The sequence below is a fragment of the Haliaeetus albicilla genome, chromosome 19 (assembly GCF_947461875.1).
Source record: "Haliaeetus albicilla chromosome 19, bHalAlb1.1, whole genome shotgun sequence".
In the NCBI taxonomy this organism is placed as follows: Eukaryota; Metazoa; Chordata; class Aves; order Accipitriformes; family Accipitridae; genus Haliaeetus; species Haliaeetus albicilla.
Window position 1 is genome coordinate 21,002,491 of NC_091501.1, and position 17,531 is coordinate 21,020,021.

General features: G+C 47.0%; 1 protein-coding gene across 2 annotated transcripts; it reads right to left on the reverse strand.

The window, feature by feature from the left end:
* Positions 1-7,134: 7,134 nt before the first annotated feature.
* LOC104323027 (C-type lectin domain family 4 member E-like) lies at positions 7,135-16,125 on the reverse strand. 2 transcript variants are annotated; one of them, XM_069806726.1, is made up of 7 exons: positions 11,567-16,125; positions 10,566-10,661; positions 9,669-9,761; positions 8,435-8,586; positions 8,089-8,219; positions 7,614-7,810; positions 7,135-7,366 (listed from the first exon to the last, which is right to left on the reverse strand). In XM_069806726.1, exons 1-6 carry the CDS (start codon positions 11,601-11,603, stop codon positions 7,651-7,653), a joined length of 669 nt encoding a protein of 222 aa, XP_069662827.1. In that variant the 5' UTR covers positions 11,604-16,125; the 3' UTR covers positions 7,135-7,366; positions 7,614-7,650. The 2 variants fall into 2 exon arrangements, with proteins under 2 accessions (XP_069662827.1, XP_069662826.1); XM_069806725.1 differs by having other exon boundaries at positions 7,135-7,810; positions 11,567-16,124.
* Positions 16,126-17,531: the final 1,406 nt, after the last annotated feature.

The window sequence follows — 17,531 nt, forward strand, 5'->3', positions numbered from 1 at the left end:
GTCAGTCCTGATCTGTCTCTGAGTAGCACGCTTCAGCAGGACACCCAGGGCTGCAGGGAAAAGTTTTTGAAGCAGTCCTCAAAAAATGTGCTTGTTTTGAGTCATTTGTGATGTCAGCACAGTGCAAAGGTCATTGGTCTGTGGAATGTACTGGTTTGGGATGTAACGATAAACCACAGCCTTTGGGCATTACCAAAGATGACTTCTGATCATTGATAATTGTTTCTTCTTCTATTTTCTTTCTTTCTTCCTTTTTTTTTTTTTTTTTTTTTTAATTTAAGCCGGTCTTTCAGTTTTGTTGGTGCACTACTTCATTCAGTAGCACCCAGGATTAACTGATGGTACAAACATCAAGTGCAGAGTCACCAAGCAGGGAGCCTGTATTTTGTGCTGAGAGAAGAAAGTCTTATGTATTATAAATATGCAGACATATTATACATATGCATACTTATAAGCATGCAGAGGAGGTTAATATTTGTATCAATCTTGTTTCAAACAATTGTAACAACTGTTAAAAAAAAAAAAAATGTAGCAATCAAGCCTCTAAGCACAGCCATGCTCTTCAGGATGAAAAGCACTTTTATAAATACTTGGTTTTTAGTTTTGTGTGAATATTCAGCAGGCATTTAGAGTTCTTCAGCAGGCATTTAGAATTTGTCAGGTAGCTACACTTATAAAAAAGAAAGAAAAATACCCTGTAAAAAGATCACTAACAGAATTTAGTAAAAGATTTTTTAAAGAATGCAGGTAGAGTAATTCTAAACTTCCATAAATATAATTTGTGCTGTTTCTCTTTTCTTATGATTCATACCTGCACGAGGCCTTTGGATGGAAAGCCTTCACTGAAATCTTCTCTGAATACCAAAATAAGTCTAACCTCCCAGATGCTAATGATGCAAAAATGAACCTGTGGGCAGAAACCTTTTCCCATCTGGTGAAGAAGAATTTGACTCCTTTCTTTAATGCCTGGGGGTGGCCAATCAAGGAAAGCCTTTCCCAGCAGCTGGCTGTTTCTTTCCCCAGTTGGTCAGACAATCCAATGAAGCAATGTATCTCCTAAGCAAGTTTTTGCTCACGAAAATGAAAATGTGATCGTCTGTGATAAACCCAGTGCTCTGCAATAGTTTTAAATGGTGTCTGAATGGTATGGTGTTATAATGAATCTGAGAAGCAGCTCTACATTGTACAGGTGATAGAACAGTAAGTACATCCTTGGCTCCCTCCCAAGTCTGCCTTTGTGTGTTAGGGTCCCACTACTTCCTTTCCTAACAGGGGTAAATTTAACCACAGAAGGGAAAATATCTGAGGTCTTAATATCTATGAAACAAAGCAACCACTTCCCTTTTTTTTCTTCCTCTGTTTCCTTGTCTCTAAAAGGTTCTCTGTTCCAGACATGCAAGTTTGTTAATTAAGATCATTAGAAGAAAAGTAGGAACAGGGGAAAAAAGTCACTTTAAAAATAGAGACATGTTAGGAGATAATAAAGCTAGAAATAAATGGAAGAACTCAGGTGAAATTGCAGCTACAGCAATGAGAAATGAGAATGATCACTCAAAGGAAAACCTTGATGGACACCATAGGAAAGGCCTTGATCTTTGTTTAATGTTTTGAAAGGGGTTGCTTTCATACTCTGCTTTCAGAGCTGGTAGATGTGTAGTGAGAAACTGCTGCTTTAGCTCATGTCAGAAGCAAAACGGTGTCCAGGCAGTGAAGTTACCACCTTGATCCTCAGCTAGAATAAATCTGCAGACATCTAGTGAATGTAAAATTCTGGCAACTTGCTCTGCTTAAGGATCTAAGGCAACAGGCGCCTCACCTCATGGATTGAATGTATTGACAGGAAAGCAGCACTGGAGTGTGTTTACAATGGCCTATTTAATAAATAATCAGATCAATGGCCCATTCTTAAATGCTACACCTGAATTTCCCCTATGTTAAAACATGGAATATAGAACAAGCCAATTTTTATGGTGCATTTTGAGATCCTGAGCTGAGCAGTTGCTTATCTTGTGGCTATGGTTTCTTTGTTTAGTGAATGTTACAGAATTCTTGATCTTGCTGTTAAGGCCACTGACGCACCCCACAGGGGACAGCAGCAATAGAGTCAGAGGCTCTCTGCGACTCCTCCAGATCTCCTGGGCCATAGCTGAGCAGATTCTTCAGCAAAAGAGCTGGGGAGGTCTTCCAATCAGCTAGTCCTGCATATTGTCTGATATAACGTTCCAGCAGTAGGAACAAGAACTGCAATAGAATGGGCTCCCACCTGATCTGTACAGGTGCTGAGAAAGTAACTACAGAGCTCAGCAATTCTGGTGGGATCCTACACCTCCCACCTTGCTCCCAAGTTGGACCCAAGTTGTATCCTGTGAAGAAAAATCAACCGTCAGAACTAAACATAAAGAGAGCAGCATGCACAGCGTACAGATGTAATTAATAAGTCTGACCAGAAGAATCATGAACACTGACTGCTTTACATGTCCACTGCCCAACTGATGTCAGCACTAACTGCTGTGATCTCCCAGAGGTTTTGGTGTTACACCTCTGAGCAAGGGAGAAGGAAGGTAAGCTAGCATGTGGCAGTGCTCTCCAAGGCATGAGGGATTTTTTAAGAGGGTGAATACACTGTTAACTGTGATAAACCCTGCACCACCACTCCTCTTTCATGTGATCCTAGGAGCTAGATGTTGGTACCTGCACCAGTCTTGCCTTCTCCTGCCTAATGCCATCCATGGACACAATGAATGTCTTCTTTAATACTTGCACCAGCAGAAATATTCCAGCTCACACAGGACACACATTTTTATCAGATGTTTTCTGAAAACAGAACACAGTACTGTTTCTTTCCCACTCTTGCTTCTCTCTCCCTCCCCACGAATGCCTGTCATTTTCTTTCCGTCTCTTGCTGATGATGCCATCAATGGACATAGTGCTTGTCAGCAGCAGAAAGAAACCCAACCTTCCTTTCTGCCTAGGCTGCTATCTGAGCAGGTGGGACAAAACCAGCAGGGCACACCACCACCCCTCCCACACAAGATTCCCACTGGGAAATTTCTAAGACTTGACAGTAGGATTGAGGGAGTGGGGAGAACTGGCTGGACTTTCCTCTGCAAAAAGAAGCAATATGCAGGGGAACGAGGTGTATTCCCAGGCTGTCCTTCCAATATGGTTCTTCTGATGTTTTTTCCAGCTGAAGACAGCATCTCAAAGACTGGGCATCAGAGGGTTTCTTGAGGAAAACCAGAAGCTAGCTCAAGTTTGAACCACAACAGATTTTTTTTTTTTGCTGCAGTCAGACCACGTCTTCACTGTATGTATCCTCAGAAGTGAATGTCACTGTGGCTCCTTCCCTACCCTCAGACCTGAGTTCCTTTCCAAAGGAAAAGTTAATGTGCCAAGGAGTGGTGGGCATCCAGGTCTTGTTCTCACAGGCAGTTGGGAAGTGGCCAGGATGTCCACCTGAAAACAAGGACTGCAGATGTCATCATGAAGTACACTAATATGATAAACTTCTTGTCCTTTCCACCCAACCTCCTCGTTCAATATGCAGGGATTGTCCTTCTGAAGCTTTCTGAAAGTGCTATACCTGACTGTATATCTTTACCTCTGCCTCTTGGTATGACATCTGCTACCTCCTGAACCAAAACAGACTTAAGACATAATGCCTGTTTCTCATATGTTGGAGAAAGATACCTCTTTCCAATAAATCAAAGAGGAATACATTAAGAGGAAGGCTTTTGCAGCCACCGAGGCGAGCAGCTCTGGTGCCGGCACGATCCACAGCGCAGCGTTCCAGCGCAGTGTGCGAGGAAGGTCCCGAACCGAGGGAAATTCAGGGGGAGCCAAGAGAGCCGCTGGGAGCCTGCAGCTTGCCCAACAGCAGCTGATGGGACCTGGACAGGGCCAGGAGCAACAGCAGCCAAGCACACCTCCCCCCGCCTATAAAAGAAGCCCTCAGGGAGCGTGAGCGACCAGGATGCGGCACAGCAGTTTGCGCAGCAGGGCATGCAGGAAGGGTGCTGTAGCTCTGTCAGCTCGACCAGGGAGCAATGGTATCCACCCAGCAGAAAGCCATGGACTCTCCAAGTTGTTCTCGGGGTACCCAGCCCCCTGAGCTAGAAGACAGGTATGGGGAGCATAATGAAGACCCCATCATCCATGGGGAAATGGTTAGCGACCTGCTACACCACTTACACACAAAAAAGTCTATGGGGCTGGATGGGATCAACCCATAGGAGGGAGCTGGTGGAGGTGCTCACCAAGCCACCTTCAATCATTTATCAGCAGTCCTGGCTAACCAGGGAGGTCCCAGTTGACTGGAGGTTAGCAAATGTGATGCCCATCTACAAGAAGGGCTGGAAGGAGGATCCAGGGAACTACAGGCCTGTCAGTCTGACCTCGGTGCTGGGGAAGGTCATGGAGCAGATCATCCTGAGTGCCATCACACAGCACATACAGGACAACCAGACAATCAGACTCAGTCAGCATGGGTTTACAAAAGGCAGGTCCTGATTGACTCACCTCATCTCCTTCTACGACAAGGTGACCTGCTTAGTGGATGAGGGAAAAGCTGTGGACATTGTTTACCTGGACTTTAGTAAAGCCTTTGACACCATTTGCCACAGCATTCCTCTGGAGAAACTGGCTGCTCATGGCTTGGATGGGTGTACTCTTCACTGGGTAAAACCTGGCTGGGTGGCCGGGCCCAAAGAGTTGTGGTAAGTGGAGTTAAATCCAGTTGGCAGCCGGTCACAAGTGGTGTTCCCCAGCACTCAGGATTGGGGCCAGTTCTGTTTGATATCTTTATCAACGATCTGGATGGGGGAATCGAGTGCACCCTCAGTAAGTTTGCAGATGACACCAAGTTGGGCAGGAGGGTTGATCTGCTTGAGGGCAGGAAGGCTCTACAGAGGGATCTGGACAGGCTGGGTTGATGGGCCCAGGCCAAGTGTATAAGGTTCAACAAGGCTCAGTGTCAGGTCCTGCACTTGGGTCACAACAAGCCTGTAGCATTGCATGGGGTTGGGGAAGAGTGGCTGGAAAGCTGCCTGGCAGAAAAGGACCTGGGGGTGTTGGTCGACAGATGGCTGAATATGAGCCAGCAGTGTGCCCAGGTGGCCAAGGCCACCAGCATCCTGGCTTGTATCAGCAATAGTGTGGCCAGCAGGAGCAGGGAAGTAATCGTTCGCCTGTACTCGGCACTGGTCAGGCTGCACCTCGAGTCCTGTGTTCAGTTTTGGGCCCCTCACTACAAGAAAGACACTGAGGTGTTGGAGTGTGTCCAGAGAAGAGCAACGAAGATGGTGAAGGGTCTGGGGCACAAGTTTTATGAGGAGCATCTGAGGCAACTGGGGTTGTTTAGCCTGGAGAAAAGGAGGCTGAGGGGAGACCTGATCGCTCTCTACAACTACCTGAAAGGGGGTTGTAGCAAGGTGGGGGTCAGTCTCTCCTCCCAAGTAGGAAGCAATGGGACAAGAGGAAATGGCCTCAAGTTGCACCGGGGAGGTTTAGGTTGGATATTGGGAAAAATTTCTTCACCGAAAGGGTTGTCAAGCATTGGAACAGGCTGTCCAGGGAAGGGGTTGAGTCACCATGCCTGGAGGTGTTTAAAAGACGTGTAGATGTGGCGCTTAGGGACATGTTTTAGCGGTGGACTTGGCAATGTTAGGTTAACGGTTGGACTCGATGATCTTAAAGGTCTTTTCCAACCTAAATGATTCTGTGATTATTCTACACCTCTATAAGCACCTACTGTGTACAGAGTCCATCTCTGCCTAAACTCTGAGTGCTACTATTGGGGTGGACTAGTCAAGGGCACTGGCTTTACTCAGAAACGTGGCTGAAACTCTTGCTTAGAGTTTCACTACTTATCCTTCAACAATGGCTTTACAAAGCAGGGACAGGGACCGATTCCTCTGTCTACCTTCATCTGCTGTACTGTACAACTAATATAAAAGGAGTTTGTACTTGTGTATGCATGTATATGTGTATGTTTGCAGGGAGATGGGATCAGGAACTTCCCTTCATCGATTCTGCAGGCAAACCCAGTATCATCTCCCAAGATCCCACTTTTGTCAGGACATCTCAAGAAAATTTGGGGCATGGAGACTGTTTCTAGCAAGTTACATTTTCTTGCAAACCAGTCTTCTGGTGTGAGTTTTGCTCTGCCTCATACCACCTCACAGGAGCCAGAACTGCAGCTGCCTCTAAAATCTCATGTAAAACATTGGTCACTCTCTGTGTGTCTTATTTGCTCCTTTTTCTTCCTCAAAACCCTGCTGCTGTGGTTTCCAGAACTGAGTTGGGGGAAATCAAAAAGAGAAGTCCATTGCAATGACTTTGTTTGCTGTCATGTTGGACAGGGCAACAAAGTTTTCTCTGTTGTGAAAAGATCCCAGCAACTTTAGAAAATAGGAGGCCAAGACCTTGCAACAGCCACGCTTTTGGTCCAATGGCTAAAACAGAAACATTGCTTCAGGAGGAAATGACACAAATTTGTGCTCAGATTTTTGATGAATTAAAAAAAAAAATCATCCAGAACTGATTTTTCAGGATGTATTCTTAGTCGCAAACTGGAAACTCCCAGCTCTTCAAGGAGTATGGGTATCATTGATGAAAAGGGAGGCATATACAGACAGAGGTTTGGGCAATTTGAGGGAAGCAGAGCACTTGCTCAAGACTTCTGTGTCTCTGATTTGCAGCGATGCCTCTGATAGGGCTCTTCTACCCTTTTCTCACATTAGAAATCCCTCCTGGGGAGACTCTGGCCTTTTTCCTTCACGTGATATTTGTTTGCTTTCTCTTCCCTTCATTGCCATGCTTAATTCTGCCACATGTCTCAGCAGGATTTCCAAAATCCATCTCCTTTCTGCTACATCTTGGGCAAACAGTTGTTGGCATTGACTACTACACAGCCTGCGCTGTTGCTTCCCTCGCACGTGATTCTCCAAAAGTGTTTACAGCCTTTCTTACATGCTCTGCAGACTAACACTAGGTCGTTCTTGCTCCTGGCCAGTCCAGCACACTCACAGTAATATTATCACCTGCAGATGCCAAACACACTGAAAAGTTAACACCTCCATGCAGGGAGGCTGGGTTGGCGGGGGGCTGGGACTTGTCACTCAGAAGACAGCCTCATCCAAAAAGCAGAATTAACATTTATTGATATGGTTGTTTTAACTTATCAACAGAGAATATGCTGAAGGAAAAAGGAAACGTTAAAGATAAGCCATAAATAATTGTTCCCGTCAGGGACTGGCCAAGCACACTCCACTGAATGCTCTTCTTTCAAATTCTACTCCCGTGATTTGTAGGACCAGTATCCTTTTATGAAACAGAGAGGGCCTTTCCTGCATCACTGAGATATCAACTGGACAAGGAGTCAAGGAACATACTGGAGGATCAGGGCACCCATCTGTGAAGGAGGAGAGTGAAAAGTGGCTCAGTAGGTGCTTTACTGCAGCCTTAGCAATTTCATCCAGGACTGATCTCCATCTTGGAAAGAGATGCAGGGATGCAGGCTGGGAACTCATCCTACATTGCAAGATAAAGCATTTGTGTGAGCTCAGGCCAGCTTTTCATCAGCTCTTTCATGAGCAGCCCTTTCTCAAGGATACTTCTTCAGGTCCTTCATCCAAAATGGAGTTTCCTTCCTTAGACAAATTTGACTGCCAGTTCACAAATTCGATAGCAACTTGTGAAGCAAAGGATGTTATTCCAGTTACTGTAAGTGCTGGAGTCTCTGTTTCCCTTGACGTGAATTGCAGCACATTTTTCTGCAAAGAGTAAATTGGGTTCCCCAGGTTTCCAGAACCTGTAAAAGAAAGTTCCTCTACTGGAAATGCATTGGCATGCATGACAGTGGGGGTGAAGTCACCTAAAACAGTTGTGGAAGGGAAAGGGGAATGTTACTGTGACAGAGATCAGGAGTCATAGTTTTGACTAGAAAACTAGTCAAGTTTTCTGACTTATAGGGCAGTTGGAGACAGGAATCCCCCTCTAACACATACCTGCCATACGCAGTGTATTGGTCGCTTGGACCGAGGGGTGGGAATTACAGGACCTTCCTTGCTCCCCCCCGGGAATACTCACGTGGCTGCCTTCTTATATGGAGTCTGATCCACCCACTGCCATTGCCCATTTTTGTAAGCAGTTAAGCCTATGTAGTATTTCGTTTCATAGGCTTTAGTAAATACTCCTTTCGCCAAGTTGAAGAGGAACTCCTGGAAAAAACACAATGTCCATGAGGTGCAGACTGAGCAGAGCAGGCGGCAGGAGTCCCCATGGGCTGGGGCTGGTGCCAGAGGGGAGCCAGCGCTGAAGGGACCCAGAAAGGACATCCCCCCTCCCCTGCAGGACACGGAGGGGCTCTCAGTCCCTGCCAGGGCCTGGCACCATGTCTCTGGCTGCTGTGCCCCTCTCTCAGCCCTGCACATACCTGCTCTTCTTCACTGTTGATCACCACCAGGTGGGAGCCCATCCCAGTGCAGTTCTGCTCACTCGCAAGCCAGGACATCCTATCAGTGGACAGATAATAGCACTTTTCTTGAAAGTGTTTCCAGCCCTTCGGGCAGCACATCCAGCCCTCCTCTGTGGGGGAAAAAAATCCTGCTTTTGAACAAGATGTGCTGTCCTTCATCTCTGTGAGCTCAGTGTAGGGTCCCAGGTGCTAGGGGAGGGGTCTGGAGCCATACTTTTAATCTGAACAGAGGTAAAAACTCACTTCCATATTCCACAAGTAAAGCTGTCAAGAGCCTGACAGGCTCTTGTCATGAGGCCCCTGCCTGAAGTGCCTTTCCCATTCTCTATCTGTTCTGCCATGCAACCTCTGTTTGGTGAAAGACACAGTTTCTGTCTTACCCTTCCTGAGGAAGCAGGATGGGAAGTAGTTGGCTTGCACTCTTCTGGGAACACTTCCATCAGAGAAGTGTTGTCCAAGTGTTTAGCTTTCAACTCATGCAGACTGACAGACACATAGAGTAAACTGCTCTGACAGCCTTGCTGCCACCACAGGCAGTTCCTTACACTAGCCAGGTTTTCCTAGAGATCTGCCTTATAGCCATAAAGTCACATGACAGATTAAAAAAACACAGATGTATTCTCTCAGAGCATGAGGCTACATGAGAACAGATCTCTGAACTGAGTTTGAGAATTTGCACTGCAGGAATTCTAGCACTTGCCATCGCCATCACTTCATGTGTGATTGCAGCTCAGCTCTCCAGCTACTCCAGACTGCATAACAACATCCTCCTGTCACTCCTACCTCTGTCCCTCGCACTGACCACGATGCTTCTGTGAACAGGCAGCACAGGGAGTGGAGCTGGATTGAACCAGCCCTTCCAAAAGGATGAAGCATTGTCAGTGAGATTAGTGAACTGGACTAGCAGTTGAGGGGTTGTGCGAAAGCCAGGGAAAGAGGAAGAGTAGGAAGGGCGGTCAAAGGTAGGTCTGGAACAACCCACCCTCTTCCACTGGCCCAGAACATGTTTTCATAGCATCCTAAGTAAAATTGTGCAATACAGCATTTTCTTTCCTCAATTCTCCAGCTTCCTTCATTAAAACAATCCAGCTCTGGCTGACAATCACATTCCCAACCTCAAAGGTTGACTGACACCAGAGTAAATTTTGGTGAGGTTCTTAGTGCTGCTTACGAGGCTCCTAGCATCACTCGCCTTTGCCTGCAGATACGCTGGGGACGCAGTGCCACTCTGTAGCATTCTGGAGCAGAGTCTTGTACTGGCCGTAGCTTCCATGAAGGAAAAGAACTGGGAAGAGAGGAAAGAGAAGGAAAGTGCTACTGTCATTCTTTTCTCCTCATTCATGAGAAACCTGTTCTATCCTCCACCTTCCGGCTTAGAGCTCCTACAGAGACTCTGTTACATTAACAAGCTCTGAAATCTGTATTGAACAAGGAGATGAAAACAGCAGGCCGTTTCTCCCAGCACTGGTCACTCCCTCCTTTGAACAGGCATTAATCAGATGAGCTCCTCTCACCTCTGCTGGCTGAGAGACTCATTTTCCCAGCCGACAAAACCAGCTTAAACATCCTGTGAGGATGGGGTCAGGAAAGGGTCAAAAAAGTCATGGGATAAGCTTGATAAAGGTGGAATATTAATATACATTCCCTCCTAATCTTCCTGGGCACTGCAGCTTTAGAGCACCACTTTCACCCTTATCGAGAAGGCATAGAACTGTTGAGTGTTGAGCCTCGCCCAAGGGAGTTAAGAAGAAGGACAGAGGAGTCATCACAGCACTATGATACTCCAGTGCCCTCTGACACTAAAGACACTTCTCAGCTCTTGGTGGGAGGAGAGAAATGGACTGGTTTCATCCAGGACTGGCTTTGTTCAGATAGGTGGGAAAGAGGAGCAGTGGGAAGGCCCTGCCAGGGAATGATCCTTAACTGTGGAAGGGACCCCACTCCCTTACTAAGAGGGCAGCAGAACCGACTGTTTTGGTGAAGGGCATATGCCTGCTGGCAGAGAGACTAGGATGTTGCTTTTCCATCTGGCAAAAGGCAGTCAGCTGCTCCCTTCATCCCCAGGGAATTAAGAGACCCTGGAACCCACCGAGGCAGGCCGTTAAAAAGGCAGTTTTGATGACAAGGACAGAAGCAAGGAACACCCAGGGGTTCAGCCAGGAGCAGCTTCTCTCTTCTTCTGGGCCTGAAAAACACAAGGCAAGAGTGGGAAGCCCCCAGCCCAGAGTTGGGGGCAGGATAACCCACGTGGCTCCATACCCCAACAACTCGCTGATACCCTTGTTCCACGGACTGGGTAACCAGGTCCTGCTGCCCAACATTAGCAGTGGGTCAGACCCATAGAGTACAGCGACACAGGGGCTGCCCTGAAGCTGCTCTTTTATATCACTTTTTATCACAAGCCCTGCCTGTACTCTTCCCATATTGCACTCCTTTCTTTGTCCTGTCACACCTCCTTTCTTCTCAACACATCTTCCTTGTTGCCCTCCATTACCCCTGTCTTTCACTGAACGCTCTTTCCATACCTCCCTCCTCTTTATCTTTCTTTAGAGCTTCTTCCTTTCAGCTACCTTTATTTTGTCTCTATCCCCCAAATCCTTTTATGCAATAGCATATAGTCAAAGGAGTGACTGGCCAGCTCAGTGTTTGCAGAGGCAGGCACAAGAAGAGATTGTTTCCACTGGGAGAATAGGCACCACGAAGCTCTTGGGAAGGCCCTTGCTTGGTTCTCCCTAGAGATACCAGAGATGGGAGCAGTGGCTTGTGCTTAGCTTGATGCAGGTAGTTTTACTTGGATAATGATAGTAGAATAGCATTCTTCAGTCCTATTGTTTACAGAAAAAGCACTGAAGGGAATGGCAGACCACAGTCTGCCTGGACTTTTATTCCCCTTGGCTCTGGAAAAATGAGCCATTCTCCCAGCCCAGGCACTCCCCAGTTCCCTCATCTGTTGCTTTGCTCTTGTCCTAAGCCCCTTCTCCCGGTATGAGGCCAGCCACTGTACCATGCCCATGATCTATCCCAGCCCTGTATTTTCCCCCACCACCTTCTTCTTCTACAGGAGGACAGAAAAGAAGGCTTTGTGGTTACCTGCGGTTCCAGGACTGACTCTCCCTCGCTGATTCATTATCTCTACCACGGTATCATTCTTCTCCAAGAGTCCACATTACCAATATGGCCACGAATACAGCCTTCCTCCTGCACAGAAGACCGCACTAGGACAGCTCCCACACTGGTGAGGAGCCTTCACAGTCTTTAATCTGGTGTGCAGAAAAAGCCGTCTCCTGGGTGTTCCCCACAGCACGTCGAGATGGGGGAATTTTTATAATTCCTCTGCCAGAACATTTCACAACATGCTCATTGCAACACAGAATGTCACAGAGGCAAATGAAAACAGATGAGGAGTAGTATCATTCCAGCTCAAACAACCTCCTTTTGCATGTATTCAAGCAGTTTCACAGGCAATACTACTGGCCTTACTTTTGTGCTTGTTCTTTCCTGGTGAGTGAGTATGTGTGTGAAAATACCTACAGTGTTAGTATTTGCTAGCAAAGGGCTAAACCCACTCACAACATCCTGCAAAAAGGAGTCAAAAAATGGCAGGAAAGCGTATCGGTGACTCACTCGGTCTGGGCAAGTCCCCGTGTGAAGCCTGAGCCCAGTAACCCAGAGCACAGCAAGGAAGTTGGCAACACTTTTTAATCAGTTGCTCAGGAAAAGAGGAGGGAGCTTTGAGTGGAGGGATTGCATATAACCTGTCATTACGGAGCTGGAGGTTAGAAGGGATCACTAGACTGTGCCAGAATCCCTGTGCATTACAGGTCATGAGAATCCCTGTGCATTACAGGTCATGAAGTTTTACTCGGTCACGACAAAAGGCACAGCATATGCGGTAGTTCTAGCACTGCTCAAGGCAACTTGATTCAAAACCCTGCAGGATAAAGTGTCCCTAAGATACCCCTAAGGATGAAGAATCCCTGCTGGCTCTCATGGTACTCTGAATGGACTGGGGTGGGTATGCAGCCTTTGCTCTTCCATGTTCCATCAGCTAGTTTCTCCCCGTGAAGAGGCGTGCACGGATGCACTAAGGAAGGAATGGGATAGCTAATGCAATAGCACAAGCACATCAGTTGAAGTCTCAAAAGAGCAGGGCACAAAACTGGTTACAAATGAAGATAAACCTAAATCATATGTAAAGAATGTCCTATGAGTATGTTTTTTCTTGCACAACAGGCTGCAGGCAGGGTTGAACCATCCAACAGCTCTGTTGCATTGGAAAGATGGTCCATATATGTACTTGCTGGTATTGTCATAGAAGGTATGAACTACTAGAAGGCACTAGCTACTGGATTCACAGCACAATGAGAGATTCTCAAGTGACATTTTAAAAAGTTCCCAGCCATCATGCTGGAGAACAGAACCGAATTACACCACAGATTCCCCAAAATGAGAATACATTGTATTTGTTATTGCTCTAAAATATACTTGCTTTTGCGCATATGGGGGGGGAGCTGACTTTGGCTGATCAGTATGAAGAATTCAGAGGGTGCAAAACTGTCAGAAGGAAAATGTGCTTGGTTCATGTGGTTTAAATTTAGTCAGGATGGATCTAAGCAGTTTACTGATTTATTCGTGACATGTAATTAACTGACAAACCATGACCTGTGTATTCAGGATCAGTATCAGCAATCCAACAGATAAAGCACAATACCAGACACAAAATATTAATAAAAACCTACAAATTTCTCAACATCTGTACGTAACTAATCCTCACATTCACATGTTTACTTGTGCAATCTCCCATCTCCCACCCCTGCCCCAGGAAGCGCAGACTACAAGAACACATCCCTTTTCTGGGGTTCCCCTATTCTCACACACTTCCCTCTGGAGATGCAGGGGTCACGCCACTTCCTACAACCCGCTAACCCACAGGCCAGTGAGAAAGCACAAGGTCACATAGGCACACTCAAGTTGTGGGTAGGTACATACTGCATCCCTTACTGCCAGGAGCGCAGGCTACCCACGGCATCCAACAGGGAGGATGCTCTGTTACAGACAGAGGTTGCAAAGTTGCAGGACAACTGTCAAACCAGGTCTTGACTGCCCCTTCCTTCCCACTTCTCTCTCTTCTCTTTGTTAAAAATATTCTTGCTTCTTCTAAGCTTTGTTTTCACACTGGCTCTTCTCTGTCTCAAAAGCCTTTCACTAATTCCCTGGTTACTGTTAAGCAGGTAGTCGTGTTCTTCTTTAACAAAAGTGGGCTTGGGGCAAATGCACTGTCAGATAGTTTCAGGTATTCAACTCACACATCTGTCTACAGTCACATTCCTATTTTATCAGTTGTTGCTATCCAGGCCATTTGACCAAGGTGAAGGTCTGTGCAGGCACCCTCATGCGAATTCACTTCGGTGTGTGCACAGGGTCTAAAGCAGAAAGACAGCAAACAACTTCTTTTCAACATCACAAATCAAGCTACTGTCCCAGCAAATAAACAGCTGACCTCACAACACTCAGGTGACTAACAAACAGCTCTGTCCCACTCCAGGGTAAGAAGTCTCAAAGTGGCAAACTCTGCACTGGCCTGCACAGAAACTCCTTAGCAGCCCTGGTGCCAGGCAGCTGGGACCAGTGATGGGAGAGGTTACCTCCTCAGTGGAAGGCTCTGGAACCATTGCAAATATCTTATGTTTCCAAAATGGCAGGAACTTATTTCTCTTTCCTGCTCCATGAACACCAGCAGCATGCTTGGGGATGGCATGTATCAATGACCTGAGTCTTCCTGTACATCTTTACACAGTTCTGCAAGTAAAAATTCTCAGCTGTTTTCTACCTGCTCCAGCCATGAAGAGCTTCATAAGTGACCCTTAGTTATTTCACTTCACAAATATGTGTCAGATCAGTGTGCTGGGACAATAGGGTGGCACCTGGCAGTGCAGAATTGCCAGGGACTCCTGCCCTTCAACCACTGAAGATAGTGGTTATATGAACTGGCACAGGCAGGATGGAGGGACAACCACAATACCACAGATGAAATGCAAAGACTAAATTTATTTTCATTACCTCACCAACCGGGGGATGTCCAAAGCAGCACCCGGGCAGAGGCACACAAGTGGGGACACAAGCACTGCGGAGCTCGCTCCGTGCTGGAAGATCACCAAGCCTGCCGTTTTTGCCTGGTTATCAGGGATACACACAGGCGTAGTTTACCACCGTGCTTTGACCTTTCCCACAGCAGGGCAGGAATTTCAAGCATGTTTGATAGGGTGCCTCTGAGCACACAAGACTAAACAACGATTAGTATGATACGTATGTTTTTCTGCATCCCAGCTGCAAGTCACTTGAGTGTGTTTACAATCCTCCTCACCATTCTTCCATTGTTTTCCCACAGTGGTACTTGGTTATAATAGGTGCACTTGTAGAAGAGGCACTGGAAAACCTTGAATCTACTTTCACAGACCCTTGCAGTACAGACAAGAGTCAACAAGCACAGCATGGTTGCAGACAAGATCAATGGGACATGAACTAAGGAAAATATTGCAGTTACAAGGTGTCTTGCAGGACTCAAGGTTGCAGGAGAAGACATAGAACGCAACTTCCCTCAGAGGTACTCAGGATCTGAGAAGCTGAAAGCCAGAAGCTGGAAGATAAAACTTCATCAGCTTTTCTGCAAAATTATACCACACAAGAAATTAGTTGCACCTCCTATTTAAGAGGTGGAAACACAGTGAACCCCGTGTTGGGAGCACCGAAAATGCCTGATTTTAGAAGCCACCAACCACCTGAAGCAGGTTGGAGAATGTATGAGAGGTTCCAAACATCAAGAACAGCAAGTGTGCTCATGTTCAGAAATGAACTTGTTGGATCTAGTTATCTTTTACTCAGGGTTGATGGCAGTTTCTCCATCAATCTGAATCCCCTGGGGAATCCTGCTTTCCAGTTTTCTTGAATTCAGAACGATCTGAAGGGAAAGACTTCTCTGCACCAGTCAAATAAAGGCAAGCAGTCTAGAAGGAAATACTAACAAAGTGAAAGGCAGAAAACACAGAGGAAGTGCTACCAGCTGTGACAATAGAGGAAGTGAGAATTAATCCTGCAGGAAATTGTTCCCAGTGTGCCTGGTGCTTTGCACTCTCGCAGACTGAACACCAGCTCCACAGTCCTGAGCCCCAGCAGTAGGTATGAGAGTGCAGCTAACAGAGGCAGCCAGCACGCTTAGCAGTTTGTGCAGCAGTTTCCAAGCTTTGTTTTCAGCAGCAAAGTACAAGCAATCCAGGAGGTTTCTGGAGTGCCTTGATGATAACTTCCTGACACAGGTTATGGAGGACCTGATGAGGAGACGTGCTCTGCTGGATCTCACACTTACAAACGAGGAAGAGCTGGTTTGGGATGTAAAGACTGGGGGCAGGCTTGGCTGCAGTGACTATGAGATGTTGGAGTTCAGGATCTCATGAGGGGGCAGCAGGGCAAAACCCAGGATCACAGCCAGGGAATTCAGGAGAGCAGACACTGGCCAATTTGAGGAGAAGACTCCCATGGGAAGACTCCCACCTACCTGATTTGCTTCTGTATCGATCACCACCATGTGGGAGCCCAACCCTGTGCTGGTGTCCTTGCTTTCATTCCAGGACATCTGTTCAGCCAATATGTAGTAGCAGCATTTCTGAAAGCATCTCCAGCCCATCGTGCAGCACATCCAGCCTTGCACTGGGTAGTGATAGCAGGCCACAGAGTGAATGCTACCAAGAAGACAGAGGGAATATGGCCTGTGTTCTGGAGAGTCACCAAAGGCATGAGGACAATGCTGGATCGTTCTCTGCAGGTTGTTACCCAGGCAGCTGGCCATACCACTAACCATGAGTCCAAATGAGCTACAGGAAAAAGCCAATCTCATTGCAAAGCCAGCGTCTTTGACAGGCTGCAGTAATTGAGAGAAGTGCCTTTCCTACACCTTGAAAAGGTAAATGGAGCATCTTCTGGAGCATCGTTCATATGAGGAGAGGATGAGAGAGTTAGAACTGTTCAGCCTTGAGAAGGTTGATGCTCACCAACTGCCTGACTGTCTCTTCCACTCAATATTCCCACTCAGCAGAGTGAAGATGCAGGCTCCAGCATTCACATCCATTCCAAAAATCCTGTGTTCTTGTCAGGTCACTGCTGGTCTCTCACTTTTACTCAGGATGAGGTTTCCTCCATCAGACAGTTGATGCTGCAGTTTCAGAAATTTGAAGACAATGTCTCTTATTCATGTGGAAGATTGATCCAGCTCTGGTGTACTTCTGCCTTCCGGTGGATTACAATACATGCTTCATCGTTCATGTCAGTTAGTTCCCGAGGCTCCAGAACTGGAGACATGTTACCCTCCAGCATGGCCTTGTCAAGCATTGCAGGGAAAGGTCAGGTCTAGGACCTGGGGGTCCAGGGCTCAGAGGGACATGGAGATGGACTCTTCCAGATGCTGATTCATCCAGAAACCCCTGGACGAATCACCCTGCCCTCCTCCTCCACTAATCTCACTAGCATCAGTCCTACATGGAAACCTGCTTTCTTCCTACAGCCAAGAGAAGAGGGCCATGTTCGGACCTGGCAGGCAGTGCTGCGCACCACAGCTCACCCTGGGCAAGGGAACTGCCGGTCCGTTCTGTCGTTCAAGGGCTGCACACCTTCAGCTAGCTTTACCACTGCAGGCTTAACCTTCCCTCTGTTGGTTCGGCTCTTCTCTGGAGGAGGGAAGAAAGGAAATCTGCTCCTTATTCTCGCATGCTAAGGATTATCACAGAGTGAGGGCTAAAGGGGAGTCCTGCATGGCAAAAGTCAGAAACTAGTGGGACCATCGCTAAAGACCCCAGACAAGGAGGTCCCCTCCAGGCAGACCCGAGGCCAGGACCCCAGGATGGGTTTGGGAGGAGCTGTGCCACTACAGAGGATGCTTTCTAGCTTGCAGACGAAGAGGCCCTCACTTGCAGGGCCAGGAGGAGGTACTGTCACACATCACCCTTCTTGAAATGACAGCGCGTAAGGCCAGGCAGGACCTGGGTCTGTGAGAGCTCATCTTCTG

What these genes read in the sequence shown, in the direction of transcription:
- LOC104323027 (XM_069806726.1), bottom strand. Translation starts at nt 11,603, where the DNA reads ATGAATCAGCGAGGGAGAGTCAGTCCTGGAACCGCAG. An exon ending in CAGCGTATCTGCAGGCAAAG is followed by an intron (nt 8,587 to 9,668) that starts GCGAGTGATGCT and finishes TTTCCCCCACAG; the next exon opens with AGGAGGGCTGGATGTGCTGC. An exon ending in TCAACAGTGAAGAAGAGCAG is followed by an intron (nt 8,220 to 8,434) that starts GTATGTGCAGGG and finishes TGTTTTTTCCAG; the next exon opens with GAGTTCCTCTTCAACTTGGC.